The sequence below is a fragment of the Alexandromys fortis genome, unplaced genomic scaffold, assembly GCF_014885135.2.
Source record: "Alexandromys fortis isolate MF-2015 unplaced genomic scaffold, M_Fortis_MF-2015_v1.1 scaffold_381, whole genome shotgun sequence".
In the NCBI taxonomy this organism is placed as follows: domain Eukaryota; kingdom Metazoa; phylum Chordata; class Mammalia; order Rodentia; family Cricetidae; genus Alexandromys; species Alexandromys fortis.
This window is the reverse complement of record NW_026068276.1, coordinates 371,549-392,907: the sequence shown is the minus strand read 5'-3', so window position 1 is coordinate 392,907 and position 21,359 is coordinate 371,549. Positions and strand designations below refer to the sequence as shown.

Here is a 21,359-nt window from a genome sequence, read left to right as displayed (position 1 = left end):
GAAAAGGGGGAGGGGGAGGGAAATGGGAGGCGGGGAGGAGGCAGAAATTTTTTTTCAATAAAAAATTATATTAAAAAAAAAAGAAAATTCCATACAGTGCTGAGAACGATGTATATTCATTCTTAAGAGTTTGCATAAAATATTTTTACTTGTACTTTATGTCCATTTTACCCATGAAGTCATTTAATTCTGCTTATTTTCTACTGGGATACAGGTTAATTAATGATAATGAAATTAATGACATGTGGTGATAGCCTGTTTCTTTACATCTAGTAGTATTTTCTGCACAGAACTGGGAGAACCTGTGTTTGGAATTGTACAGTTATTTCCATGAATTGTCCCCTTAATCAGAAGGAAGTTATATAATTTCTCACTAGATTTGGTTTCAAGTCATTTTTGTCAGATTATATAGGCAACGCTTGCTTGTTTTGTAGCTCCATTAGCTCAGAACACATTTTTTCATCATTTCATTGTAACGTTCCATCTGTCTTTCATGATGAAGTACAATAAAAATATACTCCTGCTTTTTTCCAACCTGCTAAACTATGTTTTTGAAATTAGAAATTGACATTAATATTCAGTTGCTATGAACGATGTCTATTGATTTCTGCCATTTTGATGTTTTTTTGACAAGGACCTCAAGTTGTTTCTCCTTTATTTCTTGTTTACTTGTTGTTCTGGTTTACTTTATGTAGTCTGTAACAGAACATACTTGCCAGAAATAATGTAGAGGAAGAAAGTGTTTATCTGGCTTTCACGCTCAGGTCACAATCTATCTTTGGGAGAAGTCAGGGTCATATCTCCAGAAGGAACTGAAGTAGAAACCATTTTACAAATCCTCTTGTTAACTTCTACAGTATCTCATGCTCAGTTACTATTCTCATAAACCCAGATCAATCTACCTGTGATTTGGGTCCTAACACACCATTCATCAACCAAGACAACTACTCAAACACTTGGTCAAAGACCAATCTGAAGGGGACAATACTTTAACGGAGACTTTCTCAAATAATTTTAGATCATGTCAAGTTGACTAGTAGAGCCAAATTATGCTTGTTGCAGTCTTATGAAAAGATCTACTTTTCTTTTCAGTTTAAAAGACTTCTACAAATGTATTTTTTAGAGCTACCTTGGTGGTCATAAATTCATTTTGCAAATGTTAGCATACAAAATTGTATTGCTCCTTCAGATATGACAAGTAGCTTTAATGGATACAGAAGCAATTTGTCATATCTGAAGGAGCAGTACAATTTTAAACTGAAAAGAAAAGTAGATCTTGACTGTTTATAGAACTTTAAATACAACTTTCCAGTCCCTCCCTCCTGATTTATAAAATCTCAGTTGAAAAATCTGTTATTATGACAGAGTTCAGAACTGACTTTACATTTTACTAGTTGTTTCTATCTTGCCAGTTTCAACGCACTTTTTTGTTTAAGTATAGTATTATGAGGCAGGAGCTTCCCATCTAGTCTTGTCTATGTAGTACCCTAAATTCTGGCTATGTATGAATTAGCATCTGCTTTTACACAAAGGAACTTAGAGAGAAAAGGAGGGTTTTTTTCTTTTTCTTTTTTTTTCAAATCCAGGTTACAGTTTATTATACATGAGAAGTTTTGGTATGAAGTTAAAACAATATGTTTCAGTCAAGAGCAGAAAGACAATAACTATGTTATCTGTTGGTTTTTGGCCCAAAGCTTACCTTTCTTTCCTTATGCTTTTTTGAACTCCTATGAGTAGGGAAACTGTTCATAAGGTACTCCATCCTTCTATATCATCAATGACATATTAACAAAACTTTTCCAAGATATGCCCACATACCAATGTAATATAGACAATTCCTCATTAAAATTCTCTTCCTAGGTGGTTATAGGTTGGACTAATATTTAAAGTTATTGAACATAGCACTCTTTTCCTAACTTCTAGAAATGATTTCAAAAATGTTTTCTATGCATGTGAACATAGATTTCATCTTTTCATAGGGTGATAGATATCACTTCTATCTTCTTATTTTGTTATTTTGTTCTTATAGAACTGTTCCATATCCTCCACCTTGAATTAACACTGTATTTTTCCCTTTAAAATTTTCTTATTTATTATGGGCAGGTATTTATGTGTGTATGAGTGTCTGTGTAGATACACACATCTCATAAAACTTTTGTGAGACCCTGAGAACAAGTTTGTGGAGTCAATTGTCTATTTCTAATTTCTGTGGGTTACAGAAACTGTTTATCAGGTTTATATCTTTTTTAACCAATTGCTATCTCATAATGCCGTCATTCCTTTTCTATCTTTAATACTTCATTTACAATGTATTTGTTGTGCAGATCATTTGTGCTAATTTCTACTTTTTCTTGTGTGATACAATTGTTTTTATAGCTTTCTCTTAAAAACTGTGTCATTAGGGACTGGAGAGATGCTTCAGTGATCAAAACATCACGTGATTCTTTTTAGAGGAGCAGAGTTTGTTTCCCGGTGAACACATAAAGTGGCTCACAATTTTTCATTACCTCAGCTTTAGAGGAACTGACACTTCTAATCTCTGCAGGCATTCAAAAAGACTCATACTCATATGAAAACACATAAACATATACAAAAGTATAACAAATATTTTCAAAAATATTTCATTAACTACAAGTTTCTAGGGCCTTGCATATTCTCTGAATATTCATGTATAACAACATTCTCTTTCTCTCTCCCTCCTCTCTTTCTCGCTTTCTGTTTCCATTTCCTACTCCCTCTCCTTTTCCTATACAACATCCCTCTCTGTACCAGAAGACTTATTCCTTTTGCTCTGTTCATTGATTCACACCTTCATTTTATTTCACTTAACATATTGTTGTATTGATAGGTATCATTCTTTTTACACAATCATAGAAGATACCATTCTTCTTATCTCTATCATTGAATTTTTTGTCCTCATAGCACACTTCACCAGACGGAATGTACTTACTTGTCTGTTTATTGAGCATTGTGCCCCACTAATACTCAGATCTTGTGGTCAAGATCTTTATTATTTGATAGAGCCACTATGTCTCATAACTTGATAAATATCAGTTAAATGATAACAAAATAATAAATATCCAGGATAAGTAGGATTGTATAAGCCTGCTGTCACAACATTCACGGGATTGATTCAAGTGTATCAAAGCTAATACTGTCTATATACCAAGACTGAAGCAGCCTTAAAGACATACCATTTGAAATCCTTGCCTCCAAACAAGCACATATCTTTTAAAATAATTTCCAAGCAGAACCACTATTAAATATAAGCAGTATATATGTCATTGGTTTATTTTTGGTGCTCTCACTAACATAGTTTTTGCTTTTTGCTTGTTTTCAGAGAGGATCTGTTGTATTCCAGGTTGTCCCCAAATTAACTATGTACTTGAAAATGATATTGAACCTCTGGCCCTCTCCTCTTTATACCTCCTGAGTTTTGGTTTATTACAGACAAGTTCTCCCACATTTTGGGTTGGTTTTAACTTTTCTTTTAATGTATGTAGGCATGTGTGATTATTATGGTGCAGATACAAATATATGAATGTGCCTGTTCTTATGCCAGTACTTGAGTATGGAAGACAAAATATATCACGTGTTGAGCCTTAATTTCTACATTGTTTGAAACAAAATCCCTTTCTTCTTGTTCATCACTGTGTGCACCAGATTAACTGGTCTAAAGCTTCTGTGCATTCTCCTGTCTCTACCTCTCTTGTCCTAGTAGGAGCACTAGGGTCACACACACACACACACAAAAAAAAAAATCAATGTTTGAAGGTTTCTGTGGATACAAACTTAGGTCTTCATAAATACAAGATAAATGCTTTCTGATGAACCCAGCTTTTAGTTATTTTAAGTGACTTAATTCTGCCATGTAATGTTCAACTCACTTTATGTCTACAACTTCTCTGTTTTTTACCACCCCAACTTCCAATAAATATTAGATTCCTTGAATTCATGTACCCTACTTCTTTGACCCGGACTAATGTTTTACCTTCTCTTCTGACCTGATTCAGTTATTTCTTCAGATAATGGTAAACAATACACAATGCAAGTGTTCATTGAATGCTGAGATGGGGAGAGAGCACACTAGACCAGGAATCGTTGAGAACTCATCAAAGTAGTCCTAAGAATACAAATGAAACTTTGGTGTGAAAGCATAAGGTGATGCCTGGAAGGTCTCTACTTGTCTTATATTGTAAGTTTGGGTGTTTAGGGTCTTTACTGAGAAGTGGTGGAACCTTAAATTTGGAAGCCAATGGGAGGTGATTCCCTCAGAAAGGATTAAGAGCATTCATGACATGATGGTAATAAAAGGTCCAAGCCTGGTCATGCCAAGACCCCTCTGGATTACTGTATTGGTATAATTGTTTTTCCCAAACACATGCCTCTGTCATTTCATCCCACCAGGAGGATGTCTCCACATGGCATCAGAAGTAAAGCTGTAAGATTACTAGTTACTAGATTACTAATTATTAGATTACTAATAAACTTAGTTCTCTCTCTCTCTCTCTCTCTCTCTCTCTGTGTGTATGTATGTGTGTGCATGTGTGTGCGTGTGTGTGGTGTGTGTGTGGTGTGTGTGTGTGTATGTGTGTGTGTGTGAAATGTCATATTAAATACTGAAATAATGGCTTGAGTGTTTTTAATAAAGCTGTCTTCCCTGTTCAGAAAAATGAAGAATTTCAGGAATCTGTCACTTTTAATTATTTGTAATTAACAGTTTTCACCTCCCTTTACACAGTGATATATGGATCATGGTTTGAACATACCTGTGACTGGTTGTCAATGAGAAAAAGGAAGAATTTCCTGCTAGTGAGCTATGAAGAAATGAAAAAGGTAACCATCATTCTTACAGCAACCACAAAGTCTCTCTAAAACTCACCCCATGGAGCACCTCACATTCTTCAGTATCTCCACATCAGTGTTAGTTTTATAAAGAGTCACTAAAATTAAGATTATGCTCTATCTCTTTTATTTATCTGAATCTGGTATTTTCTCTCCATCCTACTTGTCCATCATCCACATCTTCTTTACCCTACTTCACCCTGAGGTAGGGTGGGGTATCTCACACTTGCCCTATAAGTTTTTAATTCTGTCTATGTAACATATTTGATGCACCTGAAAGGCCAGTAGTCAGTGGGGAATGAGTAAAGCAGTGTCATTTCATTGTTGTGCCCAAATATATATCCTCTCCTGTTGACTGCAAGAAGAGGGGACAAAGAGGTGAAATCCATATGCGGATCCTGGAAGAGCACAAGTGCTGAAGGCAAATGAACCACATTGAGTGATACATAAATTTGACCCCATAAACACAGGTTGAGTCCAGTCTGGGAGGATTGTGTCTCATGCTCTCGAGTACAGATAGTTCTGTATGGCTAGATAGAATACACTAGAGATTTCAAAAGTCTTAGTATAGAATTTCCAAAATGTTTTAACACTAAGTAAGGATATAAGTTGAGTAGACTGATAGGCCATATGTTTAAATAGTTTGAAAGTTATAGGTGAAAGATAACCATCATTTACATATCACAGATAAATATGTCAATGGAATATTTTACTGAACAAGAAAAAATTACACTGAGCATGAAGTCTGCCAGAGAAAACACTTGACCATCATTAGGCTGCTCAAAAATATATAGTCTTTATATGTAAATATATAAAGTCTTTAATAGAGTTAAAAAATAGATAGTTATAGTTATATTTTCCTTTGTTACGATAAAAGATAAAATAGATATAAATATTATAACTATAATTCTTGATTAATAATCCATTTATCTTTTTAAAATATAACAAGGTAAAATATGATATAAAGAAACAGTATTATCACCTCAGGGTTGGACAAGACAAACCAACAGAAGGAAAAAGCAAAAAATAAGGTACAAACAGAGACCCGCATGTTCACAATTTCAGGGACTTCATACAATCACTTAATTAGAAGCCCTAAAATGTAAGCAGAGAATTTGTGCAGACTAGCTGGCACATGATTCATATGAGGGCCTTGTTTTTTGGTGTCCTCCATCCTCTTTTTCTCTTATTTTCTTTCTTCTTCTGAAGAGTTCTCTGAATTCTAAAGTGAGAGCTTTGGTAGAGACATACCATTTAGAGCTGATCTTTCAAAAGTACCTCACTCTATGTGTTATCTGACTGTGAATCTCTATTTGTTTCCAACTGATTTGGGAGGAAGCTTCTCTGATGATGGCTGAACAACACACTAATCTGAGCATAGCAGAATAACATTAGGATTAATTTTGTCACTCCTTTTTTAGACAAGTATTATTTGGTTATATTCTAGGTCCCCAGGCTAGTTTAGGCTCTGGAAACCAAATCAGTGCCAGATATGTGTTCTTTCTCATGGAGTGTGTCTTAACTATAATCAGTTATTGGCAGTTATCGGCTGGTTATTCCCATGAGCTTTGTGCCACCATTGCTCTAGCATATCTTGCAGGTAGGACAGACACAAAGAAATGCAGAGTACTTTCCTGTAACAAACATGCTGGAATTTAGGGGTGAAAGCTCTATGTAGCCACCAGCCCAGTAACTCCATGTCTAATGAGTTATAAAGCTGTTTTATTCAGCAACCGGGCATTGCTGTCAGTTTATGGGTAGCAACCTACAGCCTCTGTTGTTTATGCATTCCTGTAATATTTCTTTGACCAACAACTCAATTATATGTAACACAATCTCAGTACTTTGGTGACATAAGATGCCCATTTGGGACACCATCTCCTCAATTATTAGGTTCTATTATTTACATTGCCTTCAGATGTACATAAGGGTGTGTATGTGTATGCTTTAAAATATTTCTACTTGACTAGGTGGCATATGTTCTCTCAAATGTCCCTAACTTTAATTGTCCCTCCCCAGATTTTCTCCCTGAGTCTCTCTCCTTTCCCCCTTCCCATTTGATTCTCCCATTACAGTCCTTACATAACCAAACATAACTTTCCCCCTTTTAAAATTATTTTATACTTATTATTTGCTGAGGAGACTTTCTTTCCTGATTCAGTCTCCTTGTATGCTTCTTTTACTTTGATAGGTATCTCCTTCTTTAGGTTAGAGAGTTGGTCTTCTATAAGTTGGTTGAAATATTTTCTGTGCTTTTGACTTGGGTTTTTCTTCTTCTGACTCCACTTCTATTATTAGACTTGGTATTTTTATAATGTTACAGATATTTTGAATGTTTTGTTACAGGAGTTTTTTTAGATTTAAATTTTTCTTTGACAAATATATACATTTCTTCTATTTTATCCTCATTAACTGAGAATCACTCCTTAATCTCTTATATACCGGTCATGAAGCTCTGCACTAAGGTTCCTGTTTGAGTTCCTAAAGTTTTCTTTGGTATATTTCCTGAAATTTGGTTTGTTATTATTGATTCTATTTTCACTTTCAGATTTTAAACGTTTTTATTCATTTCCTTCCACTTTTTATGTTTCCATAGATTCCCTTATGGGATTTATTCATTTTCTCTTTAAGTACCAGTATCATCTTTCTACATGCTCTTTTAAGTTTTTTTCCTTGTTCAACCATTTTGGAATACTCAGGGCCTGCTGTGGTAGAGCTTTTGGGCTCTAGTGAAGGCATACTCTCCTAGATTTTATTGATTGCATTTTAAGATAACATCTCTGTATCTGGGATTGGGAAATTTGTAATTCTAGGTGCTGATTTCTGATTCTGTCTTTGTAAGATTAATTCTAACTTTCTTATTTTCTAATGCCCTGTCTGGAAATTTGGAGAGTATGGTTACTTTGAGTTGCCAGGTAGTTAATTCTTCTGAGATCCTCATAAATGTGGACACTGGGGATTCTATATAAAATGTATTTCTGGATGGATATAGAAAGTTGACACTTAGAAATGTGCATGGAATAGGAGGGGGCATACAAACATCCACAGTAGGAAAAGGAGTAGAGTTTCATACTGGAACTACTTAGGTAGTCACCTGACAGTGAGTGAGAACAGACCACAGTACAAGATTTGATATAAAGCTGTTGACGAAACTGAGGACTGGACTTGGAAGAATAAAGGGAGAGGCAAGATCTTAAGGTAGCTTACTTGTTTTCCTGGTTAGATTGGCTTGTCAGTTTGTAGAGAGTTTCTTATGAATTTTAGGGCTAGGACAAAGTAATGAGTAGTGAGAAGGAACTCTGAAGATTAAGATCTGTGTTTTCTCTTGAGACTGTGTCATTTGGGTTGAGGGAATCTATAGCAGGAGCTCCACACAGAGCTAAGAATAATACTAGAAGACTGGACTTGGGGGAGCAAGTGGAGAGGTGAAGATCTTCATTTACCTTACCTGATTTCATGCCCAGGTTGGCCTGTGGGTTTCCAGAAAATGTTTGATGGAGTTGATATATTGGATAAAGCAGTGAGTTGGGGAAGGAGTTGTTAGGAGTTTTCTGTGGGTAAACTAGAGATGTGGGTCATTAGTGCAGGTATTCTGCTGCAGAGCTAGGATAATATAGGATCATTAGACTCAAGGGAATGAGGGGGATGTGAAGATATATAGTTAAGTCACCTCTTCCCTGACAAGAGTGGCCTGTGCATTTCCAAGAATGGCCAGTTGAAGTTGTGTGAGAGTATAGTACAATTAATTGGAGGAGGGAGGTTAGAAGAACATCTGTGGTATCCAGTCTAGATAGAGAAATTTGCCATACATTTTCTGTGGGAACTCCAAACAGAGTCAAAGAAAGAGAGTAGGCAGAGTCAGATAGAAGTAACCACTGCTGGAGACAGATACCAGACACTGGATGGAACCTTACTGGTAGAACACAACCACATGGCAATATACAGATTAGTATAACTGGGTTAATTTAATATATAAGAGATAGGTAGCAATATTCTTAAGTGATTGAACAACTATTCTTTTACTTAATACTGTTTCTGTGTAGTTATTTGGGTCTGGGTGGCTAGGCATGAATGAACAACCTCTAACTACAGAGGTTGGTGTGCAAACATGGGTCTGAATACATCCACATAAAACTTGAGAAAGCTTGGGAAAGAATTTTAGACACAAAAGAACAGAGTTATACATGGCTTCTTGTAGCTGGTATTTTTTTTTTCAGATGAGTTCTGTTTACTGGCAGCGAACAGGCCATGGCTCTTTTAAGAAAAGGCTTACTGACTCAGCATAAGAAATGGTGACTTGTTTGTGCTGGCAGCATAAACTCTAGCTCTTTTAGGAAGTCTTGCACTTTAATGGGGTTTGTGAGCATCATGTTATAAACTGCTTAATGGAAAGACATAAACCTGCTACATAACTGAAACTGGGGCAGTGTACACGACTTGCAGAGGCAGTGAATATGCTTCCAATATGTTGGACTGGGCAGAGTCAAAAGACAAAGCAGCCTTACTCATATCCTTACCACTTAGCATTTGAAGAAGCAGTGCTATGCAGAAATAATGAAAGATATGCAATAAAGACAGATTCAGAGAGAAATAAACCTCTAAATGGGTCACAGTGTTGGATAAATTCATGTAGGCTTGAAAGAGTGATGAAAAAGAGTATAGAGAGTTATAAAAAGAAGTAAATCATTCACAAAAAATAAAAGAAAGTCTTTAAAGACACAGAGTACAGACAATCATAGATTAAAGGCATAAAGAAAAATAAGCCTCGTAAAGATGGAATATACTCAGGTAATCTGAATTATGTGTATTATTGTGTTTTATTTGAAATTTTTGGCTGCAGAGAGACATTTGATTCTGGAGACTGCTAAGCTAACAAGCATATATATTTTAAAATTTCATGACTTTAAAATTTGGGTCTAAAGATATGTTACTTTGGAAAAGTTCTGCTTTTGTTTCCATAGAGTATAAGAACATGTGGATTCCTTCCAGGCAAATGTTGTTTGATGGACCAAGACTACCTGAAAGGTCTCTGCTGAACACTCCTACCTCCAAAAAATACTTCACCCAACAAAAAGCAGGAAGAAGTTTGAAGAGAACTATGCCCAAATTCCCAAATACTGTTTATATACTATAGAAATGAATACTTTGCTTTAGTATGCATCTCGGCTTAATGATATAAATATCTGCTCTTGATTAAAATATTGTATTTGTGCAGCTCATTTGGGCAGTAGAGGAGAGGGTGCCTGAACTAGCCTTGACCCATAGTCATACTGATGGGTATCTTGAATATCACCATAGAACCTTCGTCTGGTGATGGATGGAGATAGAGACAGAGACCCACATTTGGAGCGTTGGACTGAGCTCCCAAGCTCTAATTGAAGAGCGGAAGGCTAGCCATGTAGGCAAGAAACTGCTCTTACCTGGACTGGTTGATATTATGCTGTATGAACTGGACATGCAGAACACACAGAAGAATGACTGATAAAGTTGCCCAAAGAAGGGGAAACAGTCCTTCACTGTTCCTGACTAATGAAAGAGTCTACCAGACATTCTGTAGGACACAGAAGAAAGTGACTGACAAACTGCCAATAGAGGCAAAAGAGACTTTCAAATTTCCTGCTTCTTGGAAAAGTCTGCAAGACACTAGGGCCTATAGGCTAAAGATGATTGTCCCAATGTTACAGAAGAACCTTGGGTGACTGTAAAGGCAGTGAGATGTCTCTGTCAATTCTAGAGTTTTTGAAGTTGTTCACAATGCACTTTCTGTTAACTTAGGTAATATTATATCCTTCTGGAGTCTTTGATAGAGTTGAAGAATAGTTAGAGTATTCATTAGTTTTGATAAAATATAAAGTACATATAAATATTGTAACTGTAATTAACGCTTGATACCTGTTTTTATATGTAATTTAACTATGTTATAGTTAAAACCTAGCTTTTTATTTAGACAGAAAGGAGAGGTGAGGTGGCATTCCTCTATGTATGCTGTGAATATATTTTATTGCCACTGATTAATAAAGAAGATGCTTTCAGCCAATGACTTACCAGAGTAAAGTCAAGTGGAAACTCTGAACAGAGATATAGGGAGAAAATTGGCGGAGTCAGAGAGAAACCATGTAATCACTGCAGGACACAGATGCTGGATGCCAGTCAGAAACTTACCATTAGGCTACAACCACAGGGCAATACAAATTAATAGATTAATAGAAATGGGTTAATTTAAGATATAAGAGCTAGCTAGCAAAATGCTTAAGTGATTGGCCAAGCAGTGTTTTAATTAATACAGTTTCCATGTGGTTACTTTCAGTCTGGGTGGCCAAGAACAAATGAGCAGCTTCCACCTACATATCATGGTGCAAACTTTTAGCTATAGCACTTAGAAAGCATAGCCAGGCAAAAGATCTCTGACCTCTTTAAGTTTAAAGTCACTCTGGTCTCCATAGCAACTTCCACACCATTAGACAGGGCTCAATAGTGAGACCCCATCACAAGCAGAAACACCCTAGTGCATTTAGTAGGTATATTGGCACAAACCTGTGAACACAACACTACAGAGACTGAAACAGGAGGATCAGATATTTAAGGCATTCATCCACTACAAAGTAAGTTTGAGAACAACCTGTCTCTAATGTTAATCTCCTAACTAAAATGGATTCCAGCCTCTATCTTTTAGGGCCAGAGATCAGCCAAATTGGAATATACTCAATATACATATGCTATGTGTGACTCCTACACTTTAAATATCCTCTTACTCTCCTCTTCTCAATGCTTTCACATATCATGGTGACATTTCTTTCTTCATGCTCCCATTTCAAACTCCATCCGTAATTCCCTTCTCTGTATCTATTCACTCAGCATTTTCTGTTTACTACCCTCATTTCTGTTTCTTCTTATTTTAGGACACAAGGAAAACCATAGAGAAGATTTGTGAGTTCCTAGGAAAGAAATTAGAGACAGAAGAGCTGGATCTGGTCCTCAAGCACAGCTCCTTCCAAGCCATGAAAGAAAATAACATGTCCAATATTAGTCTCCTTCAAGATGGGGTTACTAAGGGTTTGAAGCTCATGAGAAAAGGTAAAGAACTTTTCTATGTCAGGACACATGGAGGGCTTCTTTCTCCAAAGATTCTAACAAACAGTAGGGAATGTTTCAGAAGTCATTGCTCCTTACTTTGTATTTTCTCACAGACCATACTAAGGAATATTTCCATGGTGATGATGTGGGCTTCAGGAACTCCAAAAACAAATGATTTGTTTTTGGAGAGCACCTGGGGATTGCAGATGGTTGTGCCCAAAACCAACAATAGAAAGTAAAGAAGTGGACCTGTTACAATGAGGCTTTACAAGGTTTCCTGTACTTTGACCTTGACTCTAAAAAAAATGTCTAATGCATGGGATCAAGGAGATATCATGGATGATAATCATAGATATCACTTCCATTAATGGCTTGAAAAGATGTTGAAACATGTCAAGATTGCTGACTCACAGGAAGCTGAATATAGACCCCATAAAGATGAAGGAAATTATTCATCACTGCTACAATGTGATGGTATTTTCCAACCTAAATTTGAGTTGCTTCAGGATCAGGGCTACTCAGTTTGTTCTGAATTGTCTCTGCTAGAATGACAATATCCATCTTCTTCATGTCTGTGCTACCTCTCTACACTGGGATCAGATTATGGGTGTGGTTTCATTGCTATAAAATTTAGATGTAATTTTGCCAGAGTGAATCACACCTGAGTCTTATATACACCTCATTAACAAATAATTGGTGTGATGGGACTTGGGGTTGAAGAAAGAATGAGTAAGATGTCAGGTCTTTAGGGGTGAGTAAAGAACTTGGATAGAGATGCAGGAAACAGATGGTAATGGGTTCAATTTTCTTTTTCCAATAATTGAAATGCTTCAGCCCTAACCTTCAGTTCTCCTTCACTCTAGAGAGTAAAGAATAGGTACTAGAATATAACAAGATCAGGAATATGTGTGTGTGTCTGTCTGTCTGTCTGTCTGTCTGTGTGTGTAATTTAAAGTTGTTAGAAAATTGCATTTAATCCAATACTCTTGTATCCTCCCAAAATGATGTTTGAAGACAGTTAAGTACACATACATTTCACCTCAAGAATATGATCATGTATACACTGAGGACTGAGGCATCAGGGAGAATTCCCTGCTGTCGACAAATAAACTCAGATTCTCTGATCCAAACTCTGTGGAGATGGAGTTGTCTGTACTAGAACTTAAGGTCTCAACTAAAGAGAAAATTGCATATTCTTGGATTTCCTGCAATGAATCAGAATTTGGCTGAGGTAAAAGAGTATGTTTACAGAACAAAAAAAAAAACAGTAATGAAATGCTAAAAGTAGGAAATAGCATGTTTTATAGAGAAGCCTATGAAAAGTGACAAGCAAAAGTGTTGACAGATACACACTGGAGTCGTTGCAGTACAATTTAGGACACAATTCCATGAGGACAATGGTCATTTCCTCTTTTCCACATTCTTCCAGGATGAGAATACAGTAGGATTATACTTCATTTTGTTCTAAAACTTAGTATGATTCATGTATCATATGCCTCAGATATGTGTGTGTACATGTATGTATGTATGTATGTAGTTGATCTGACTCTATAAGTCATTTGTAATTTAGTTATCATACAGATTTTATATGATATCCATTCACACATAGCTTTTATTCTGGGGAATTATTTTCCTTGTACTAGCACTTATGATAATTCATGATTCCCACTGGTAATCAGGTCATTGAAGAGGGAGACCAACTTCCTGACCTACTCCACCCTTATTTATGAGTTAAAAATAGAGGATGCTGAGATGCATATGTTTGGAAAAAATTTTGAAAGAATATCTCAGTTAGTTCCATTGAATTCTAACTTCAGGACAGTTAATTGAATCTGCAGACATATGTTTCTGTATTCTCTCTGATGAGTATTTATATTTGTTTTGCTTGGGAGTTTTCTGCACATGCATGAATACTAAAATGACTTTTATTTATTTATTTTATATACCAACCACAGTTTCCCCTTCCTATCTCCTTCTGTTCCCTCCCACAACTACTTTCTACCCCTCATACACTCCTCCTCCACCACCTCCATTCAGAAAGGGTATGGTCTACTATGGGATTCAGCAAAGAAAGGTTTATCAAGTTGCATCATGACCAAGATTCTCTCCATCGCATTACAAGGCAAGACATCCCACCATAGGAAATAGGCTCCAAAACATTTGGAAATAGATGCCTTCTTATTCAAATTCAAGGAGACAAAACTATTTCTCCCCTACAACTGCCCAAAGGCACCATGAGAACTGAGCTAATGGCATACACTTAGGGAATTTCCTTCTGGAAATATTGTCTATTCACTAAATTAAGCTCTTGTCATTATCCAGCCCTTTCTCTGTAACAGGAGTGAATAGGTATGGAGTTCAGGAAGGATGTTAAAGTAGAATTGTAGTTACAGGCCTAGTCAGGCGCTATTAGTAGGAAGTATTACTTATGAGTACCTATTTAGCATGATAGCAAATTTGTTTTACCATCTTTATTAGTCTGGTAATATTGAGAAGTGTGCTCATTTGTTTTTATTACTGAACCACAGTACTATAAACCAAGAAAGCCACCTTCTTTTTAAATTTACTTTTTTTATTAGTTTTAAAAAAGAAAACAAACTATCTTTTTACATTTTACATACCAATCTCAGTTCACACTACCTCTCCTCCTCATCCCCTCCACCTACCCACCCCACCACCCATCCACTCCTAAGAGAGGGTAAGGCATATTGTTTTGCGGAAGGTCCTCCATACTATTTCTAGGCTGAGCAAGGCATTAATTCAAAGAGAATAGGTTCCAAAAAAGCCAATACAAGCAGTAGGAATATATCCTGGTGCCAGTTTCAGGGGCCCCACAGTCTGACCCAGTCATACAACTGTCACCTACATCCAGAGGGAAAAGTTTAGACCTATGCTGTTTCTGTCCCTGTCTGACTGGAGTTAGTGAGCTCCCATTAGCTCATGTAAATGGTTTCAGTTGGTGTCCCCACCATGGTCTTGACCTCTTGTTCATATTCTCACTCCTTCCACTCTTCAACTGGACTTTGGGAGCCCAGTCTGATGCTCTCTCCAATGCAGGTCTCTGCCTCTGTTTCCATTAGTTGATGGATGAAGGTTCTATGGTGACATTTAAGATATTCATCAGTCTTACTAAAGGGCAAGGTCAGTTCCTCTAGTACTTAGGATCTCAGCTGGGGTCATCCTTGTGGATTCCTGGGAAATTTTCTAGTGCCAGGTTTCTTCCTACCCCCAGTAATGGCTCCCTCAATCAAAGCATCTCTTTCTTTGTTCTCATCTCTAGCCTTTTTCCATCTCTACTATCTCATTCCCTCAAGTTTTGCTCCTCCCTCTCCTTTTCCATATAGTTCATGATTTTAGAGAAGCTAAGTAACAAGGTGAACCTTAAATTTAGTTTTTATAATTTTTCCATTTAGATCCTAGAGACTCAAATTATTATAGAAAAATGTTCAATTGTAAAATATGAGACAAAATTATGATATTTCTTGCAAGTTAAATACTTTTACTTTGTCAAACTTACATTGAATTTCAGCTGGAAGCTCTCCAAAGAAACAAAATATATGGTTGATTTGTTTCTCTAATTATTCTGTCCTAACATTGATGGTGTTATTTAAATTGGAAGAATTAGAAACTAGGTTTATATACCTTGCACATTTTCAAGATGATTTTCTTGTGGAACATTTTCAAGTGACCTTAATAAAGTACCCTTCGGGCTGCTTTCTTCTGAAAAGTTATGAACCTTGATACATTATTTACTTATCCATTAAAAAATGCATGAGGAAGCTGTTGGCATTCTAAATTCCTACATTAGATTGGTTCCTTTTTATATGGAATATATCAGGAAATAAAATAATAGTTTTAAATTTAATTTCATTGTTTACCATTAGATACCTAATTCCCTAAATCAGAATAGTTGTAAAGTCATGTTATTAAGCATTATACTATCCTTGCTGGGAGAAATTCTCTACACTTATTTTAATTGTTCTTTAGTTTGTCTTTTCAGAAAACTAGAAAATACCTAGTCTTGCCTCTGGAGAGCTATTCAGAAGAGCTACTCTTTACCTTGGAGAGTAATCTGGCTAGAAGGGATTAATCTGGTTTTAATCTTCAAGTAATAGTTTTTCACAAGCAATTTTGATCATTATCATTCCATATTTAGATACTACAGAAATTCTAGGAAAGAGAGATGTTCATCTTGTTAAGCTACTTTTTAGTTGACCGAAGTTTTATAAAGACATTTTCACAATCAAGGCATGTTGGAAGAAATGTCTTCTGACAAACATCACCAGTTTTATTTCTTATTACTTCACAGTGGATTTTTCCTAGACAGAGTGCTTGAGTAACTAATCATTTTCACTGATGTTCTTAGAATACATTAATCTGAGGCACAAAGGAAAGAAGAACTAGGAAGAATCCCACTATTTGCAAGCCAAAACAAAAGCCAGGAAAGTTCTGGACAAATTATATTGTGAGACATGTAGCCACAGATACTATGAGTAAGTTCCTTTCCAACAAGAGTTAAGACATCATACAAGTAGGGTTATCCTGACCCCTGACACAACAGAGTTTGATGAGATTTTTAGAAAGAAGGAATGATGAGAAATATATGTTTGTAAAATGAACAGGATTTTGACATATTTGGACTTTGAGCATCATTGTGTACCTGCAAAGTCATGCTTCTCTTAACTGAACTCATTCATTCAAATGGGTAGTCATATTGAATTTGCTGAGATTGTGGTAGTCAGTATCCATTCTGGCTTATTAGGAGACACATGTACTGTGGGAAAGAATAAAGAAAACTGTACTAATGATCATGATAAAAATGAAGCTGAGAGTAGAAATGGATACTGATAAGTTCTCAACATAAGAGATGACACTCTCATAGTCACATCAATTAATGGTATATTATTTGAATGTGGTATATAAATAATTACCATTTACTTATGAATTCTTTATATTTTCTTTTATAAATACTATTGAGGATTTAAAGTTAACATACAGAAAGTATTGTGATGGACTGGAGAGATAGTTTGGATGTTAAGAACATTGCCTATTCTTCCCGATGTCCTGAGTTCACTTCCTGGCAACCACATGGTTGTAGTAAGGAGTGGTGGGGCTGCGTCCCACCACCCAGCTAGCTTTACACCCGAAATAATTACAAGTTTCTCACGTCTTTGATTAACCCATTTCTAATAATCTGTGTAGCACCATGAGCTGGTGGCTTACCAGAGAGGATCTTAACCTGCATCTATATCCGGCGGGAGAATCATGGCAACTGCCTGACTCAGCTTCTTTCTCCCAGCATTCTTTTCTGTCTACTCCTCCTATCTAAGCTGCTGTCCTATCAAAAGTGCCAAGTCAGTTTCTTTATTAACCAATGACCTTCCTCCATCATATGGTGGCTCACTATATCTGTAATAAGATCTGGTGTCCTCTTTTGGCCTATAGAAATACATGAATGCACAGTGTTGTATATATAATTAACAAATAAATCTAATAAATGTATACAATATGATAAGGATCCCGAATTTCCTGAGAAACCTCCACACTGCTTTCCTTGGACTTCCCACAGGGCAGGGAACCCTGATTGCTCTTTGGGCTGATGAGGGAAGGGGACTTGACTGGGGGAGGGGGAGGGAAATCGGAGGCGGCAGTGGGGAAGAGACAGAAATCTTTAATAAATTAATTAATTAATTAAAAAAACAATATGATAAGGAGAAGGATGATTTCTATGGCCTATCTTTTTTGGCTTCAAATATGAAAACATCACTATTTGTTAACATCCCAGGGACAAATTTTTCTTCATCAGCAAAATGGAACAATGCCAATACCTTTCTCACTCATTTTGGAATGCTTTAAAAAATTCCATACTGAGCATGTTTTCTATGTCTGATATGCTTTAGAAAATGAAGCTTTAGGCAATTTAAGAATTATTTTACCTTTCAAATATTTTAGATACATATTTCATGCATATATACAAAATGGAAATTAGTAGAGAATATCAAAGCATCACAACCATGAAATTAAATACAAAACCATCAGCTTCAGAGTTCTATATGGAAAGAAGAGAAGAAGGGATGATTACAATGGCATTAATATGGAAACAAAAAGAACAAGACATGATTACATGGAAGATATAAGCACTCCAGGTGAAGGAACACACAATACGGTGTGAACAGTTAGAAAATTTAGGATTACAATTAAAGACATATTGGAATGCAGTGATCAAAACCAAAGAAAAGTAAAAAGGGAAGGAGATGAAATCATTTAGATATTCATGCATCACAAAACACCATACTGACTAAAAACAGAATCTTACGACATTCACAGTTGGCACTTTCTGGGTCTCCAGAATCTTATATAATCATTGATATGACTGCCAAGTTGCTCACCTCTGTGTGTGTCTTCAGCTACAAAGGATCTGCTGCCTTCAATCTTTGCAGGAACCTACATTCATGTGCATCTAAACACACGTAATTAAAATTAATTTAAAAAGATATTTTAAAAGTTGCTTGAATGTTTTGCAGAGCTTTTATAAGTAAACACTGAAATGTAGAAAGAACAGTTAAACTCTGGAAAATTGAGATAAGAAAATTCTGTTGGGTTGGATGTTGTGATAGAAGCAGATGTAGTACAAATCAGGAATAATCGACAAGTCAGAGCTAGTGCTGATACAGTTAGATTGTGTAGTTGGCATGATGAGAGAGAAGGTGGGGCATTATTTCCACATAGGTATATGCCTGCTTTTATATTATTTCAAAATATATGAAGGGATAACTATGGAGTCACTGGTAGTTCTATTTTATATACTGTTTTGGTATTGTCAAGCAGAAGGTAAGAGCGTTTTAAGTTAAGGAGTGATAGTTTTAAGATCATCATTAAACCATCTTTGTGTCTGCTTCACATTTTCCAGGCACGACTGGAGACTGGAAGAACTACTTTACAGTAGCCCAGGCTGAAGCCTTTGATAAAGTGTTCCAGGAGAAAATGATTGGTTTCCCACCAGAACTGTTCCCATGGCAATAAGTTCTCAAAATTATTAAATCGTGTATTTGGAAGTGTGAATGACTGGGTGTGAAAATAAAATAAATCCTGTTACTGAATTGTGTAGTATTTAAACATTTACTAGTAGTATTAGTAGTAATGGTAATAATAGAGTTTCACTAGTTGTATTGTGTGTGTATGTGTGTGTGTGTGTGTGTGTGTGTGCTTGTATATATACATGTCTGTGTGTAGTACCTTCAGGGACCAGAAGAGTGCATTGATTCTCATGGAGTTGCAGACACATGATGCTGTGAGCCACATGCTTTGTGCCCTAGCAAATGAACTCAGTTTCTACACCAGGCTAGTGCAGTGCTCTTTACCTCTGAATCATCTCTGCAGCCCTGAATCTTAGAGTCTTGAATCATCAAATAATTCTTTGCTTCTTTTATTACTGGTCTGCTATACATTATCAGCTAATCCCAATTTGCTTTATAGAATTCCAGCTTTAAAAATAATCCTTGTAATCATTTAAAACACATGAAAACTCTGCAAGAAACTATATATTTTACTGTGTCATTTGGGCAAAAGGTATAAATACTTGTGTTTATAAATTTAGATATTTATAAACTGTATTTATAGAGGGCTTTAAACATCAATCAAATATCCTATGGTGTAAGACTTTTTTAAATGTACCTTTGTGCTCATTATATTATACCTGAATTTTACTTTTTCTTCTTTTTTAGTGACTGTATAAAATAATGGGTTTCATTATGAAACTTTGATATATGCACATCATTGTAATTATTCAGTATTGCACTTCTACTGCCCAGATCTGTGCTTTTTCTCCTCTTCGTACGTTCTATTCCCACGCCATTCCCCTCTGGTTGCACGTCATATAGTCACACTTATATTTAAATCTGAATATGCATATGGGAGAAAGATGAAATAATGTTTTTTTCTATTTTTATAGTTAAGGGGAAGTTTTTCCTGATAGATATGATGAAGAATACAGCCAGAGACATCTGGGAGAGTCCAGAGCAGGGAAAGAAAGTAATAGACTGGTGGAAGAATTGACCAGGTCATGATTTGGGGATCAAGAAAGGAGTACCAACAGAGAGGCAGTTGAAAGAGAGAGAATCACTAAGATTACCTAGGGATTCAAAAGATTGTCGGGGTTATATAGGAATCAAAAGTTGGGGAAAGGAAGCCTATGGTCAGGAGGAATTTAGAGTAGGTATTGGGGTAAGAAGAGCTGAAAGGAGATGGGACACTGGATATCTGTTTGGACTCTGTAACAGTTACTTTTCCAAAGAGCTTGAGGCCAGAATGCACTTTGGTATGCTAATAGGCAACATAGCTAGCTATTTTTCCTGAGTATTATTTGGCCTGACATACCAGCTAATTTGTTGATAAGGGCCAATGGAATCTCTTCTGTAACTGCTTTTTAGATGAAATTAGGATGATGTTGTTAGCACCTGAGAAGGTTGGAATGTTGATCAATGATTTGGAGGAAGAAGAGGAGTGCTGGCTGTGCCATCTCTCTTGCTTTCTTTTCAGATTCTCAGGTACCACCTAGGGCTAGCAAAGTGCAAACAGATTTGGAACTGTCTGAAAATTCTGGTTCATGCTGGAGACTAAGAACAGTTTGAATTTCCATCAGAATTATCTAGTCTTTGGCTTGCTGGTTTCAGTTTGGAGCAGTTTGCAGTTTTTAAGTGATTGGAAATAAAAATGGGACAGAAATCGATTAGAGAAAGCAGGTAAAGTTAAGAAATAATGTGCTTCGGGAGCCACTGATTACTGTCCAGCCATGGCCAAGTCTAAGAACCACACCACATACAACCAGTCCTGGAAATGGCACAGAAACGGCATCAAGAAACCCCGGTCACAAAGATACAAATCTCTCAAGGGGGTTGACCCCAAGTTCCTGAGGAACATGTGCTTTGCCAAGAAGCACAACGAAAAAAAGGCCTGAAGAAGATGCAGGCAAATAATGCAAAGGCCATGAATGCACGTGCGGAGGCCATCAAGGCCCTGGTGAAGGCCAGGTGGTGAAGCCCAAGGTGCCAAAGGGCCCCAGCTACAAACTCACCCTCTGGCTTTAATGGCTCACCCCAATCTTGGGGAGCCGATTAGAAGCTACATGGCCAGGTATCATAGGCTCCAAAAAACAAAGCCCAAGGTTCATTCCAAGGCAGAGGCCTCAGCTGCAGCTCAGGCTTCCAAAGGTACACTGGCCCCTGTGAAGACCCCATAAAAAAGGTCTCAGTCTGCCAATGTGAAGACAGATGGACTGGTGTGAACACCTACACAGTATTTGCAGATGATCAGGACCTTATGCTGTTTTTACAAATAAACCTGAGGCAAGTTCTGTTTTAGAAAGGAAGGAAGGAAGGAAGGAAGGAAGGGAGGAAGGGAGGAAGGGAGGAAGGGAGGAAGGGAGGAAGGGAGGAAGGGAG

At 36.6% G+C, this 21,359-nt stretch overlaps 1 protein-coding gene across 1 annotated transcript in view; it reads left to right on the top strand.

Moving 5' to 3' along the window:
* Positions 1-19,018, top strand: part of LOC126494655 (bile salt sulfotransferase 2-like) — a 34,624-nt gene extending 15,606 nt beyond the window's left edge. The window contains exons 3-5 of the mRNA XM_050132103.1: positions 4,742-4,836; positions 11,745-11,919; positions 18,830-19,018. Of these exons, the coding sequence (XP_049988060.1) occupies positions 4,742-4,836; positions 11,745-11,919; positions 18,830-18,942 (383 nt within the window). The 3' untranslated portion in view covers positions 18,943-19,018. The remainder of the gene's footprint in view (positions 1-4,741; positions 4,837-11,744; positions 11,920-18,829) is intronic.
* Positions 19,019-21,359: the final 2,341 nt, after the last annotated feature.